At 40.6% G+C, this 14,642-nt stretch overlaps 1 protein-coding gene across 4 annotated transcripts in view; it reads right to left on the bottom strand.

Moving 5' to 3' along the window:
* mical3a (microtubule associated monooxygenase, calponin and LIM domain containing 3a) overlaps positions 1–14,642 on the bottom strand; it is an 82,348-nt gene that overhangs the window by 34,777 nt on the left and 32,929 nt on the right. For 2 of the 4 annotated variants that reach the window (XM_086109136.1, XM_086109137.1), the window contains exons 9-24: positions 13,174–13,431; positions 12,976–13,091; positions 12,513–12,639; positions 12,005–12,098; positions 10,325–10,472; positions 9,045–9,241; positions 8,798–8,916; positions 8,650–8,712; positions 8,136–8,315; positions 7,372–7,467; positions 7,056–7,139; positions 5,786–5,899; positions 2,634–2,741; positions 2,134–2,320; positions 1,127–1,227; positions 937–1,030 (exon numbers count right to left, since the gene is read on the bottom strand). In XM_086109136.1, coding sequence (XP_085965262.1) covers positions 937–1,030; positions 1,127–1,227; positions 2,134–2,320; positions 2,634–2,741; positions 5,786–5,899; positions 7,056–7,139; positions 7,372–7,467; positions 8,136–8,315; positions 8,650–8,712; positions 8,798–8,916; positions 9,045–9,241; positions 10,325–10,472; positions 12,005–12,098; positions 12,513–12,639; positions 12,976–13,091; positions 13,174–13,431 — 2,086 coding nt within the window. Of the gene's footprint in view, positions 1–936; positions 1,031–1,126; positions 1,228–2,133; positions 2,321–2,633; positions 2,742–4,031; positions 4,131–4,546; positions 4,661–4,834; positions 4,940–5,112; positions 5,227–5,370; positions 5,434–5,785; positions 5,900–7,055; positions 7,140–7,371; positions 7,468–8,135; positions 8,316–8,649; positions 8,713–8,797; positions 8,917–9,044; positions 9,242–10,324; positions 10,473–12,004; positions 12,099–12,512; positions 12,640–12,975; positions 13,092–13,173; positions 13,432–14,642 lie in introns of all 4 variants that reach the window. The other 2 variants (XM_086109138.1, XM_086109139.1) reach the window with 2 other exon arrangements.

Below are 14,642 nucleotides of genomic sequence, written 5' to 3'. Positions count from 1 at the left end.
CAGCTAGCAGTTTTAAGATGCTCTGAAAGGAGGGGTAAAGGTAAAGCTCACAAAATCACTGGTACAGGCACTTGGTCACAGTGAAGTAAGTCTACTAATCTAGTAGGTTGGTAGGCTGGAGTAAAAGTGTGTTACTGTTACACAGAGAAACATCAACGGGCAGGTTCTAATGGAAACATTACACAGGAGGAGGCAGAGATAAAAGTGAGCAATCAGAGGCCACTAATGGTTAACATTCACAAAAAAAGAGGAGAAAAAAATCTGGAAAGAGGCGCTTCATTAAAACACAGGCATGCCAAAAGTGTGAGCTTTAACGCCAAGGCGCAGGGATTAAATTATTTATTTTGACATACAGTATATTTAAAATTTCTGCCTTGAGAGTTGACTAAAGAGAACTGTGTCCAACTCTTTTTCATTTCCAAGTCAAGAAAGAATATATAGTGGTTTAAGATGCACCATTCACTTTTAAGAGAATGCTGCCAGAGTGCTTCAGCTGCCTGTGCTAATAAAAAAAAAAAAAGACTACAGATGTGAACATAACCAATGATGCCTCTTAAAGGAATAAATCATTCACCGAGACAGTGAATCAGACTGTTTACACAAACACTCGGCAAGCTGAGAGACTCAATGAAACCAATCACGGGAGAACGTGCACAGTGTGGTCGCACAGAAATTAGTTGCAAAGGTAAGGAAGGTGAGAAGGAAACTAAAGGGTACGAGGGCCATGCTAGAAGTTGAGCAGGGCATTGATGGTGAAACAGCAGAGGAGATAAATGCAGTAGATACATAGGAAGGGAGAGTCAAGGGGGTTGTGTGCCACCTGGTGGCACGTCCAAGAAAGTGTGCGGCAGACGGAACGCAGCGAGACTCCGCAACCCGTGGCCATGCCCACGTGGTACGGCACAGCGCCAATAGCAAGAGAGGAAAGTCGAGTACCTGAAGGCCGGATATCAGCTGAGGGGCCTGCCACCACCATCGCCCTTCCAGGGGCATCCAACATTGTCACAGGATTAGGGGCCCCCTGGTTCTCCTGTGAAGGTTGATATTTTGCCATAAGCAACACCTTATGTTTCCACAGTTTGCACTTCTCTTCACTTTTTAGCTACAATTCAAATCAATTAAATACCCTAGATGCGGTTGGAGCTGGGGAAGGAGAAGGTGCAGGTCTCTTTCTTTGAGCATATCCAGACAGACGATAACAGTAGTGCGGCTTGCAGTAAAATTTACCTGTGGATAAAAATGAACAAATGTGTGTTTAAAGAACATACACTCCAGTCAGAATGGCTAACCCACAAGCTTTCTTCTGTAGATGATGCCATTTGTCTCGTAAGACAGAAAACTCTGGAAATGCGGCACACCTACAGTGGCAGGCTTTAGTTACACCTATGCTTGCCTGCTCCCCCGCCGACCCCCCACCCTCTTTGCCTCGCTCTTTCACCCCGCTCCACAAGTCAATCACCATTTAAATTGCAGCTTTTCGGATTAGTGAATCAACTTTATATTACCACTGGGGGGGCACACAGAAAAATGCCTGCTTTTACATGCAGCTCAAAAGGGGCTTTGGGTTAATGCTTCACCTAATACTGCACCTTACATGTTCAAGGGAAACAAACAGTAACGTGGAGTAAACAATAGATGCAGGGGAGCGCCAGTGATCAAGGGAATGCCAGGGGTGTAAAGTTTCACACTTGACACTGACCTCTCCTTCCCTGGGAAAGAAAAGTTAATAGTTGCTCTCGGGCAAATATTTAAACGTCATACCACGTGCTGGTGCTGATGTCGCCATGCATCCAATTGTCTAAGTGTGGGCTGTCCCTTTATGAAAGCACACAATTGGAGCAATAACCCACATGTGCAAGTTTCAGGGTAAATTATTTTCTGCCGGTGCTCTGATGCAGCATCTCAGTTTAAAAGAAGCTTGAACAGATTACTTTTCCCTCTTAAACTAAAATATGGAGTTTCAAAACTACATTTTATCTCATGCTAATGGATGGAAAAAGCAGCCTTAATAATCTATGCGGTCAACAAACTCTTGAATTTTCATGTTTTTTTATAACATATCAAGTAATTGGAGATAAGCTCTTGCCCATACAACGACAGAGTATAACGTAGACTCATCAGGTTTAGCCTTACCGTCCTCCACGTCAAAGGCATAGGAGGACAGTCGGAGAGTGGTGCCACAGTAGTCACACTTGAAGCAACTGCGGTGGAAGAATTTCCCTTCGGCGCTCAGTCTCTCCATCACATATACTCGTTTCCGACAGAAAAAACAAACATCGCTGCCTCCAATATTGACGGGGAATTCTTTTCTGAGGGAGCCCTGTGGAAAGAAATTGTAACAAATCAGTAGGGGGCAAAGTTAAAGCGCTAGAGGGAGGCTATATTTGATATGTAGGCCTGAAATCATATACCTATCTGCTTCAGAAACGCGCTGACACAAAGTGTAAAGTAAGATGTCATTATTCATTACTATTCACAGGAGCTATAAACACAACACCATCCCACACCGCCGATTCTTTTTGAATCCAAGTGCTTCGTGGATGCTATCATCGCAGCAACGACTGAGCACTACTACACACTGTAGATAGATCTATGCAGTCACGTGCCATTGATCGTGGGGACAGCAAGCTTACCAAATCTCTTTTCTCAGGTAATCGTTTGGGCTCTTCCTGCGATTGAAGTTGATTGGCTATCTGCTCAGCCAATGAGCTAACTCCCCCTGTGTACATCCTTACATAGCGCTATGAAAAGTATTACAGGGAGAAACATAAGAAAAACAATGCAGGAAAATGAAAAGAGAACATGAAAAGGGGATGCAGATGAGGAGGAAGGAACACTAAGCACAACAGAAACGGGTACATGCGAGCAAAGGTGTAACTCGGGAAACATCATGGAAAATGTATGGGTATGATTAGTGGTTTAGGTGGGCTGACAACCATATTCAAACCAAAGTAAAATTCAAATCAAAGTAGAGGCAGAGGAATGAGAATGATCATTTGATTTTTAACCACAAAATGTTTACTGGTAGAATTCTACCTACGGCTGGTAACTGCTAAGTCATGTTACCATTGGCTTGCCTGTCGCGACACTTGACATCGATCAGCTGATAACATCAACCTAATCTACTGCCAATCAAACAGTACGAGAGGTTTTGCGTAGGACTTTGCCTGAAAAAAAAAATCATTCAAACACTGAAAGTACTCACACAAGCCTAGTTTGAAGTCAAGTGTTTGCATGTCCTTAAGGCACTGTAGCCCTCAATGGGAGACAGCTCACTCAGTAAGATTGTCTGTAAAATGTCTTTAAAAAGTGTGTGAACCTTTTTCTATCTGCTAAGGATAAGAGGATGATCTGTGATCCCACTCACCCTGCTCGCTCCTAAAACTCTTCTTTTCAGAAAGAAAATCCCACAGTTTTGCCACTAAGATATCTCTGTTCAGGGACAGCAAGCATACTGAGGCTTTTAGTTGCTTGAACCCTGATGGAGATGCACAACAAATGCAGACGCAGAGCTGCATGCAGCAAAAAAATATTTAAAAAAAAAAGCACTTGAAGTTGTATTCAGCATTTGTGTTGGCAACACAAAGTGTGAATGTTCTTGTCTGCGGCACTTCTGAGCTTGGGTTCTCCTGGAATTCTTCTTTTAAGGAATAAAATGGAACTTTAAAGCAATGTATTTGTTTCTCTTCAGTTAAAACACACACACAGGCATGCACCCCCCCCCCCACGCACACACACACAAATGCCTGCAACAGTAATGTATACAGTTTTAGATAATTAAAGACCAAAGCAAACAACTGTAAAAAGTTAAAATGAGTTATCATAAAAAGTTAAAACGAGTTATTAAATATCACAAGCAGACCAGGGCAATTCTAAATAAACATATATAAATATATATATATATATATATATATATATATATATAAAACACTACAAAGAAGTGAGAGATAATTTCTTGACTGAACAACGGGGTCTGGTGTGTGTTAGCATTAGTTCACTACATTTCTTTTTCAAAGCCATAAAACAGCAACCTGTCTGAATGTGTCAGAAGAGAGCGACGGATCAGAGGCACTTTGGGTCTGGGCCAGGTGCCATTGTTCCATGAAAAAACTTGATGGTTTTTTCTTAGGCTCCATGAGAATTTGAGAAAGGAATGAAAACAGTTTTGTTTCAGTAGTCAATTTTAAGATTAATCTGGGAATGTTGATGCTGCAGACGGTTAGCTTGTATAGCGTGCTCTGCTACTCAATTGGAACAATTTTCTTTTGTTAATACTGTGTGTCTCAGTCTTAACTAAGTAAATTCATACGGCATTTTTCTGCTCAAGAGTATAGAAAATTGACCTTACGAAAGATTACACAAAAACGATTTAAAAACATCAATGAATGTTTCATGAACTTACGATCAGTAACGGTACAGTATGTTTCTTTATCAACTCGGGAGCAAAACGGAATTTCCCCTTATGGACTGAATATATCATAAACATGTCAATGTGCAGCAACAACAGAAAATGTCAATGCTATGTATGTAAATAATGACGTTTCACCTTCGGTCCAGTTGATTTGCCATCCAACTGAGAAGCCAGTTGCTCGGCCCTCTCCTGAATACTAAGCACATATAAGGGCATTGGGACAGCCGAACACAAAGACTTTGCTGGATTCTGCAGGGGAATACATTAACCAAATGTCTGTTTCAAATCCAAAACATTTTCAATACGTTTTGGTTTTTTTGGGCTTTTTACCTAATTTCTATTATCACTCCAAATATTTGATTGTGTTAAAATGCATGTAATTGTTACGCATTTGTTTCATTGGGGGTACACAAAAAAGCTAACCTTTCTACTAGATTCAGAAGAGGAGCGAGACGAGCTTGGATGCTCGGTGATGCCACGGGACAAATACCACCGCTCTAAAAAGAAACGGGACGGCTTTTTCTTAGGCTTCAGAGATAAGAAAGTTTAAAAGGGGGGAATTAGACGATTAGAATGCGCAAAGAGTGAAACATCAGCATCAAAAATCTACAATCTATCAGCGTTAACCTATTTGAGTAACTGTTATCCTACATTTGAAAGCCATGTTTGATAGTCACAGCACAGCCATGCAAATTGATCACCTTTGGAGGCGTGACATTTTTTCCCTTAAATTTGGAGATAAGGCAGTCTGCCCTCTCCTGTATACCAGGTACACGGAGAGGTCCTGGATCTTTTAGGTGCAAAGGCTTCCACTCCTGCACAGGAAACTCCATTAAAACCCGACACCTATGGCCTAAACGTAGCATCATCAATATTGAGTAAATCTCAATCTTGCCACGAAAGGCTCGACTTCAAATTAAAAAAAAAAGATGATGTGAGTATCCAAGGAGTCATTTTACCCCGTAATTCACAGGCTTCTCGTAGTATTCAAGTTCCTCTTCGTCCGAAGTGACACCCAAATGCTTGAAGGCAAACATCATTTGGCTGGATGAACACTTGTTTGCATTAATCAGAAATAGTCATATAAAAAGGAGCTATGTATGTTATTTCAGTGTACAGCAAGTTTGTGCTTGATTATGAATAGAAAAGCCCAGCACATTGATGCTGCAACAAAATCACGTAATATGATGACAGGAAAGACAGCATGAGCGCACTATTCTAGAATTACAGAGGAAATGTGCACACCAGAGGTCATGTCTAAACTAACAACGGCTATTGACAAGTTAAAGTCGAGTTGGGGTAAAGTACATGGGTGGGCCAAGGATTTGTGACAGACAAGAAACAAATGGACAAACGCAGCAGAATGTGTGTCACCTCAGTGTGAAGAGAGAGCGAAGAAGTGGAGGAGGAGGAAGAAAGGAGCAGAATGGTTTTCTTTGGGCAGCTCCGAGAGCTTGAACTGGCTGTTTGGTCGACAGCACTTCTGGCCTTGAGGGATGAGGAACAGCAAATTCAGCATCAAGATGGTGAGGATGATGACGTCTATATTTGGGATAGGCGATGACTGATACCAGGTATCGTATCAGGCTGGTACCAACCTTATTTCAAGCTACCGGGTACTACGAAGGTTGCCGATACCATCCATCAGTATTTTAAGCAAAAATAATAATAATCTGACATTGAATAAATCTTCCTTGCCAGTAGTTTATGCTGAAGTGTGGCCATTTTACACATCTGTGAATCATCACATGCGTCAGGAAGGCCTTTGTTCAGCATTATTTGCCATTGTGTTAATCGAGATTGTATTCATCATAAGTACAAGTAGTATCGGTACTTGGTATCGGTGAGTACTCATACTGGTATCGGTCTGGAAAAAAAAAGTCCCGAATATCCCAAGTAAGAAGACAAAATTAGCGACTAGTTTCTCATTAATACCATTGAACGAGGAATTATAGCATTTCAGAGCTCATTACAAACTAATTATTTCAGTTGATTAAAGGCCTTAAGAGTGGGGTCCCAATGCTATTGATTAGTTTCACCGCTTCCATCACACGCGCACCCACGCACACACACACACACACACACACACACACACACACACACACACACACACACACACACACACACACACAGCAGCAGCAGCAACAATATAAACTGTGAGGAGATAGAAATCAAGAAAGTTTTGCTGAGTATTTTGCACACACAGGAGCGCTTAAAATATATTGTGTGCTTTAAATCAATGGCAGGGTTGAAGACACAAAACTAAGGTTCAAAAACAATGAATTGTAGATAGCACATATGCTTATCCATGGATGCAGAAATTAGTCATTTTTAAATTAGCAATGCATCTGTGTAGTTTCTAGAAATGTGACATTTGGAGGGTGTCTTTGGACGGCCTGTTTTCAAACCCATTCACTGTACTGAAAAGACACTTAAATCGAACATGTCTATCAGTGGCACATGATTAAAATGTGTTGAACTAAAATATATGATTTCATTAATTTGAGGAAAAGAGGGGAAAGTTATATCAGTTTAACAAATTCTAATCATGTGCAACCAAAAAAGAAGTACTGCTACTTTTTGGGGAATTTGAAAGGGTTGGGGGGGATGTGGAGAACTACTAGGGAAGCACTACTAATCATACCTGCTCCCCGCTGTTGGGCATGGTCTGACACTTGATCTTTTCTTTGTAGCGAATGCTCAGCTGCTCCTGCTGTTGTGTGCGTCTCTGTACCAGGGCATGCGAAAGACTCTCACACACTTTCTTTTTAACACCACCCAGCAACAATCAATTGGTTTAGTAGCACCGTGAGTAATACCAGATATTTGCAATGTTACTCCATAGGGGTTCACAAAAGTTCATATCTAGTTTAATGCAGTTATGACACACTACAGGGGAATATCGTTAGTTGATGAGTGTCTAGGAGTCTCTACAGGGTATGGGAAGGTCCAATTTTTACCTTTCTCCAAGCTGGCACAGGTGCTAGGCGCACTGGCTCGAGGGGTTTGGGTGGGGATGGGTGCAAAATACAGTCCAGATTGGGCAGAGAGTCCCCCTTCGAGGTTGTGTAAAGATGAAAAATAGTGGACAGGAATGGCGTAAAAAGGCATGCAAGCCGTCATGGAACAATCCACGATGGTAGATAAACAGGAGAGAGAAACAGGCACAAAGAAGTGACCAATGGATGCATGGATGGAACATCCTTTTTTTTGTTGTTGTTGTTCAAAACTAAGACAACAAATGTCAAGAGAGGACCATGCTCAAAGAATGGCACATTCACAACATTACATCAACATGCATCTTGTCAAGAACAATAAAAAAGGGAAGATTTCAATAAACTGACATTGCCGACATCATGCAAAAGCATGTACAAAAGGCACAGTCAAACGGTTTTGACGCAAGTATATGATGTATTCTAAAAGAACATGAGTTGAGAGTTGTCCTTTTCTCCTTCAACAATGCTGCCCAGTGTAGCCATAACACCCTCGTCCAGACTAAAGCTCAGAGCTGTGGATACCAGCCTCTTGAGTCCAGCACAGTGAGGTCGCCTTCATGAAACGGGAAAAACGGTCTGCCTGACCAACATCGTTCTGGAGCGCATCTCATTTAGACACAACCGCCTACATCTCCTCCGTCATGAGACCAAAGGTCCAAACTCACTGCTTCAGCAAAATATTCAACGGAGGAATGAAAAAAACATTCCACAAACTCTAGCGTAAATACCTGTCTTTTCAGTCCTGAACCCTGGGCAGGAGCATTTTCTTCAAATTTGGCAAGCAGCTGGGTAGCCATAACCTTGACTTTATTGTTGTTCCCGACAGCAGCAGAGTCCATCTTCTTTTCTGACAGCAGAGTAGGGACAGTGGCCTGTCTGTCCTCCAGGACAGCCTTGGATGCTTCCTCCTGGTAATAAATTAACAAGTTATATTGTTTTGTCATGAAGTACATAGTACCATTATTTTTTCCCTGATAAAAAACAAAACAAAAACATGTATCTCCAAAACGTTCCTTTCATCCCAAATTAATTTATGTTGGAGTTACTCTAAAGCCCATCATAAGAAAAAATCTTATCATCATGATGCACATTCAATCTCACAGCTGAATCTTCTGGTTCAAAATTTTACAAGATTTGCATGTGGATTAATGCATTTATTTTTGGTATTGTACTAATTGAAGATGATGACTATGTGCCATTTCAAAATGAGTCAAAAGCACCCCATTTGTCATGAGAACTCACATCTTCAGACTGGCTGGTTTTTCTCCTCTTCCCCAAACTGTCAACAACCTTCTCTTTTTTGTCCTATTGAGGAAATATCATGTTAGTACTCCAGCTGCAACAGCATCAATTATACAGTACATTCCGATATTTAGGTTCCAACGCTGACCTTGGGGTTACGTTTCCTTGAAATTGCTATGCTCTGCCCAAGTTTGCTAAGGAAGGAGATGGGCGATTTGGTGCTTGCCATGAGAGCAGCCTTATCCTCTGGACTCAGATTTTGATTGTCTGAAAAAGAATACACAGAGGATACAAATATGGGAAGTTTACTCACGCGCACACGCATGCCACATACCGAGGATTACAGGTGATTATGTTCTAAATGCTGACACAACAATAGAATCTTAGTCCCTCACCTCCAGGTGGCACTGTGTCCTTAAACATCTCATAGAACTGGCTGAGGTACATGACCATTGAAAGTTTGTCAGGCTCCACCACACAAGACATTTCCTTGCCAGTCATGCAGGGTGAGATGCCAAATTCCCGCTCGGCCACATCAAAACCCAACTGGTTGTTCTTTTCCTGATCTCGCTCATCCAGAGTGTCAAAGTCACTGAGGGTGGTGAAAGGGGAAACATCAAAGATGATAAAAGTTGATCAGATTTAAACACACAGTGTAAGAAACAATCCTCAGTATTATGTGCCCTTGCCAACTAATGAATGCTCATTGAACTCAAGACTCCATACACAGTGACCCCTCAATTTAATTTCCAACCTTTGTTTTTGTTTATTGAACATATATAGAACATACAATAACAGATTGAGAAAAGTGAAGGCAAGAAAAATGTATAAAAGGAAAAATAAAAAATAAATAAAAGCAGACATCATCACAGTTATATGTTCAAAGGAGTAGGAAGAAGTAAAAAAACGTATCTAGTCCTACCCCTTGTTATATAGTAATATGAATTGATCTTTTTTCAATACAAAGAAGAAAAAGAAAAAAAATCTACATATCAAATAATTTTACCCATGTGTACTGTGCTTATCTATTTATACACCTTTCGGTTTGTGTATATATATATATAATTATTCTTTCTCCTTTTTATATCAATTTTCTTATTCATTATAAATACTGCATTTCTTTAATACATTTAATAGGTTGATCAAAAAAGCCAAAACAAGAACAAACAGTTGTATTACTATATTTTATAAGTATATCAAATTATCTTCTTAACCCTGATTCATGTGGTTTTTTTTGTACTAATCTTTTGAATTTGTTTTTGAACTCATCCAGCGATTTACTCATTTTCAGGTCAGTTTCAAATTTATTCCACAGATTGACACCTATTACTGATACACACCTTAAAGCGGCTGTGACAACACGAAGAGCTTCTGTCAGCTGTTATGCTGCCTCAAGAGACCATTGAACTACATTATAGCTTTTTGCGCACATGCATGCAAGGAGTATGAGCTGTGTCTGTTACCTTATTAATGATGCAAAACCAAAAGGCAAGACCCAAACCAGACAAACAGTGTATGCAACAAACATGAACACGACAAGCCATTCCAAACAAATCTAATATTTAAGCAATCTAAACTGGACAGTAAAAATTGTTGGGAGACTTGTAAAAAATGAACACGCTGAGCCAAGTTGTGATCCTTTGTTTGTGAGTTTATGCGCAATTTAAATACTTACATGAGATCTGGCCTGTAACGGTGGATGAGCGCACACAAGGCAAGACCGCTCTTCCATGACATGGTGAGGTCTTTGACACAAACATTTCGGTATCCTTCCGTTTGTCTCTGGCACCAATTGAGAAGTTTACTGGATCGAGCTACAGATTCTGAACAGACAGGAAGTTCAAGTATTGCATTACCTCTTCAAGTAAAATCTGGAGTAAACATGGATAACATTACCATTACCCTTTTTGGGGTAGCACAGAGCATACGCTATATGGAAAATGTATTTGGACACACCTCTTAATTTAAAACATTTATACACTGCACATACAGATCTGGGGGACACCGTTTAGTGCCATGTTAAGAATTAGAAAAATTCAATTGATGCAACTTAAATGGAATCGTTTGGGAAGCGCCCTTTCATGTACCAGCATGACTGTGCCCAAGTACACAGAGAAACGTCATCCAAGGAAGGGTTGCACAAGTTAGGCGTGAAAGCGCTTCACGGTTCTGATTTCTACCACATTAAAAACCTTTGGGCTCCATGGAAATTTTGAGCCAGGCCCTCCTGTCCAAAATATAATAAATGCTCTCAATTCCAATCCTCTGAAATACTGTAGAAAGTCTTGTCCGAACTTGTAGGGCTGGTCAATAAACCAATAGCAATACATATCCCGCTAGACAGGTGATCAATGAGGTTCGATAGAAGGTTCGACAAGCCAAACAAAAGTGTGGCTTAACATTGCTCATTTAAATGATTATAATAAGATTATTATTTTATGAACAGTGAATGATGGTTAATGTAACTGTATCAACATTACTACTTTGAGATCATTCACAAATTAACGCAATTATGGTATTGCTAGGGGAGCACTGATGTAAACATTAAACATAATATACTCACAAACAGTGTACATGTGAATGGTCATCAGATATTTTGGAACAGCATTTTTTCTCTAGATACGTGTTTTGTTCTAGCTTGTCTTTAACCCATTTAATATTTTTTCAGATTTTGAGTAGGTTAAAAAAATAAGAACAATGATTATCACGAAACAAATATGAAATACTTTCTGTATATCGTGAAACCTATTACAGTATACAACTTCCGGGGTATTAACCATTTTCATATTTTTTCTACTTATTAATAACCACCATTACACGTTGTCCAAATAATGTTGACCATATAATGCATCTTCTGCTGGGCTATTATGTTATGGCATCCTTCAGGCTGAGGCTGTGCAGATACTCGTTAAGGGTTATCATCCATAAATATCAACCACGTTAGCACCAATATAAACCAGTCCATCAGCAAATGTAATGGACCATGAGGGGTCAAATGTTCAATGCCATAAATACGACACGCGATGATGTGTAACGTGTTGAATATACTGTAATCAGTCAATGTGTTAGTACAATGCAAAAGGATTTTCATCTTCGATGATACAATTTGGAAACCACAAACTTGTTAAAACTATTGATCCCTGAACAGCAATACCATGCATCTGGACTTTTTGTTACCTTGTAAGTGCTTGTCAAGCAGGAAATTGTCTATAGTGGAAATACTCCAACGTTACATAATTACAGCAGAAAAAAATAATAATAAAAAATAAATGCTTTACTCGTGAATTATGAAATTGAATGACGTATACTGATAGGTAAAAGTGTTTTATGTATCGAGAACAAAGAAAATACAAACCATTCCTGGTCAACTTTGGTGTTGATGAGTTGATCACATTCTCTATTTCAATACGCATCTCTCTCGGTTCCCCTGTGTCTATGAGGTGCCTCACCTGTAAATGAACCACATCTGAATTATTGTCTCTTCTGTACACTCATGCTGGTACTCACTCAGTTACATTATCTTACGCGAACGATTAGAGAGTAAAAGATATTTTTGAAGACAATGCTCATTACTGACATGACTAACACTGTCAGAGATACAATTAGTAAACAATATGGAGTAATTTAGAACTGTCGCAAGGCTCGAGATAACTTTCTTTCTTTGAGGAGCAACTTTGCTAATCAATTACTTTATGTGAGGAACAATTAACTAATTTTGAGGAGCATATTTTGCTGGTTGATCTCAGGGACCTGAAGTTGACTGTGGAGGTAAATATATTTTTTCAGGATCTTTTTTTGTCACTGAACAGGGTTTTTTAGTAAACAATTAAAAAAAAAAAAGATGTGTTGGTTGTCAGACTCACCTGGCTGGGTTTGAGGAAGTTAAGGCTAATGTTGGGGTAACGTGTAGTGGGATCCACACTGTAGTGACTGAAGTTTTTACTAACATTTTCTGGCGTGGTCTGGGGCAGGAGACGATAAATACTCTCCCTGAGTAAAGAGGAAATGTTTCAAAACAAGTAGTCAACTTGATTACTAATCCGATGCATGGATTATTCCAAGTAAGACCCAACCATGGAAACAGGCCATATTACCACCATATTAACTTGGTTATATAAGAGTACACACAGCAACTGAGGAGTCACATTCCATTTCGATCCTCTCATCCGATTAGTAATAACATAGGGGTGACGGATTGTTCAAATCACACAGAGGCACATTTCCGAGTAAACCACTCCAAGATTCAAGGGGTGTATTTGAAGAGGAATGCACACATACGTTTGAGTTGAGTTTGCTGTGGCTGTATCAGTGTTTCCACACGCTCACCTCTCAGAGAGCACTTCCAATGGCTGTTTTCCCTGAGCCCAACTCTTCACCATCCAGCCTGAGTCCATGGCTGCCAGGAAACCTCGGGCAATGCCAGTACCCATGGGCCAAAAGGGCTGGAGACAGCAACGGATTCAACTCCCAAATATGGCCACGGAAGAGCAAATACAAATGAGCAGCAATGTAAATACCGCTTACCTCTAGCAGGCTGTCTCCCACTAATGCCACCAGCAGTTTGTGGCCATTACGCTGGCGCACCATGGCGGCACTCTCCGATGCATACATGCAGGTGAAGTCAAACATGGCGACATCAGGTTGGCCGTAGTGGTTGATTGCAAAATCGAGAGTGGGAAGCTGGTGGTTCGTTGAGAAATCGGCCGCCTCACGGGCATAAGACAAGAGGGCAACCTGATCCACATTTGCTCTGGAAAGCAGCAGCTCTGTGTCCGCATAGTCCTGCAGATGTAACAAAAAAAGGAAGTGGTCAATGATGACTCTTAAATCGCAGCAAGTCTGGATTTACATCCCGTTACAATGTGCAATGGCCTTATAATGGCCTGGGTGATGCTACACAGCTAAAAAAACAATGGGAAAACTTAAATGAGAACAAAAACCTGCACACAAAAGCCTAAGTTGCATGCTCGTGGTCAATTAGTAGGGCTCGGACAGCTCTTCCTGTTCCTCCTTGCGCTATAGTCGCATTCATCCTGCTACTGGGCTGTTGCCATTTGCACCTCTCCTGGTGTCCTGGCCTCTCTTTTGGGACCTTTTCCAATCTCCAAACTCTTGACATTACACTGACAAATATAGCAAACTATTTGGCCATGGCTCATAATGTCTAGATGTGACTTTCTGGAGGTACAACTTCTATAACCTGCACATACCACCGTCATGCCACCACATATGATTCAACACAATAGTTTAATGGCCATTTGCATTGTAAGGCAGCTTTTATTGCTCAAGTGACTACGAAGGAATGAAAACCATAGCAAGTAGTAATGTGATCAGTATGTTGAGATTCTTTTCTACACAAAAACCAATGCAATTCCTGTCATATCAGACTTACCAAGCGTCTGGATCTCAAAGTGGACAGAACAATTTAAAAGGTCATGAATACAGAGATACATATGAATATTGTCACTGCATTGCATGTTAAAAGAAGAAATAAGTAAGAAATGGCACGTGAAGACACAGCTCAACTCTGAAAATATTCAGCGCCTGTCATAAATCACTGTGCAACTCAACGTTTTCAGCGTCCATGTGTAGAATGAACTGTTCTTTACAAGTCTCTCAAACAAGTAGCGTCATATCACTGCATGCTTTGGGAGTGACCCGTTTTCATCGCGGGTGGTGGGAGGTACATTGTTCCAGTTTCAAGCTCTCTGGGTTGTCTAATGCCAGGCTGGAACTGGCAGAAGGTGAGAGCGGTGGAAGCTGTCAGTTGATATATCCTGACAGAGTTATGTAGCCTCGCTTCTCTCCTGCCAGCATTTTCTGTCCTCATTTCTCCCTTTCCATGGAGCAGAGGAGAGACATGGTTTTTAACTTTGTTCAAATACGTTATTCCTCCTCCTCTGCTTTTAGGTTGTCGGCCATTTCTACAGTTCCCACTCGCCTAAAGTGTACCTGCACATCAAAAAGATTTTTAAGTAGGATGGATAATTGTT

This window comes from Hippocampus guttulatus, chromosome 4 (genome assembly GCF_054856545.1).
Source record: "Hippocampus guttulatus isolate MCC_2025c chromosome 4, RoL_Hgut_1.0, whole genome shotgun sequence".
NCBI lineage: Eukaryota > Metazoa > Chordata > Actinopteri > Syngnathiformes > Syngnathidae > Hippocampus > Hippocampus guttulatus.
Note: the sequence above shows the minus strand (reverse complement) of the source record. Positions and strands in the feature narration are given on the sequence as shown.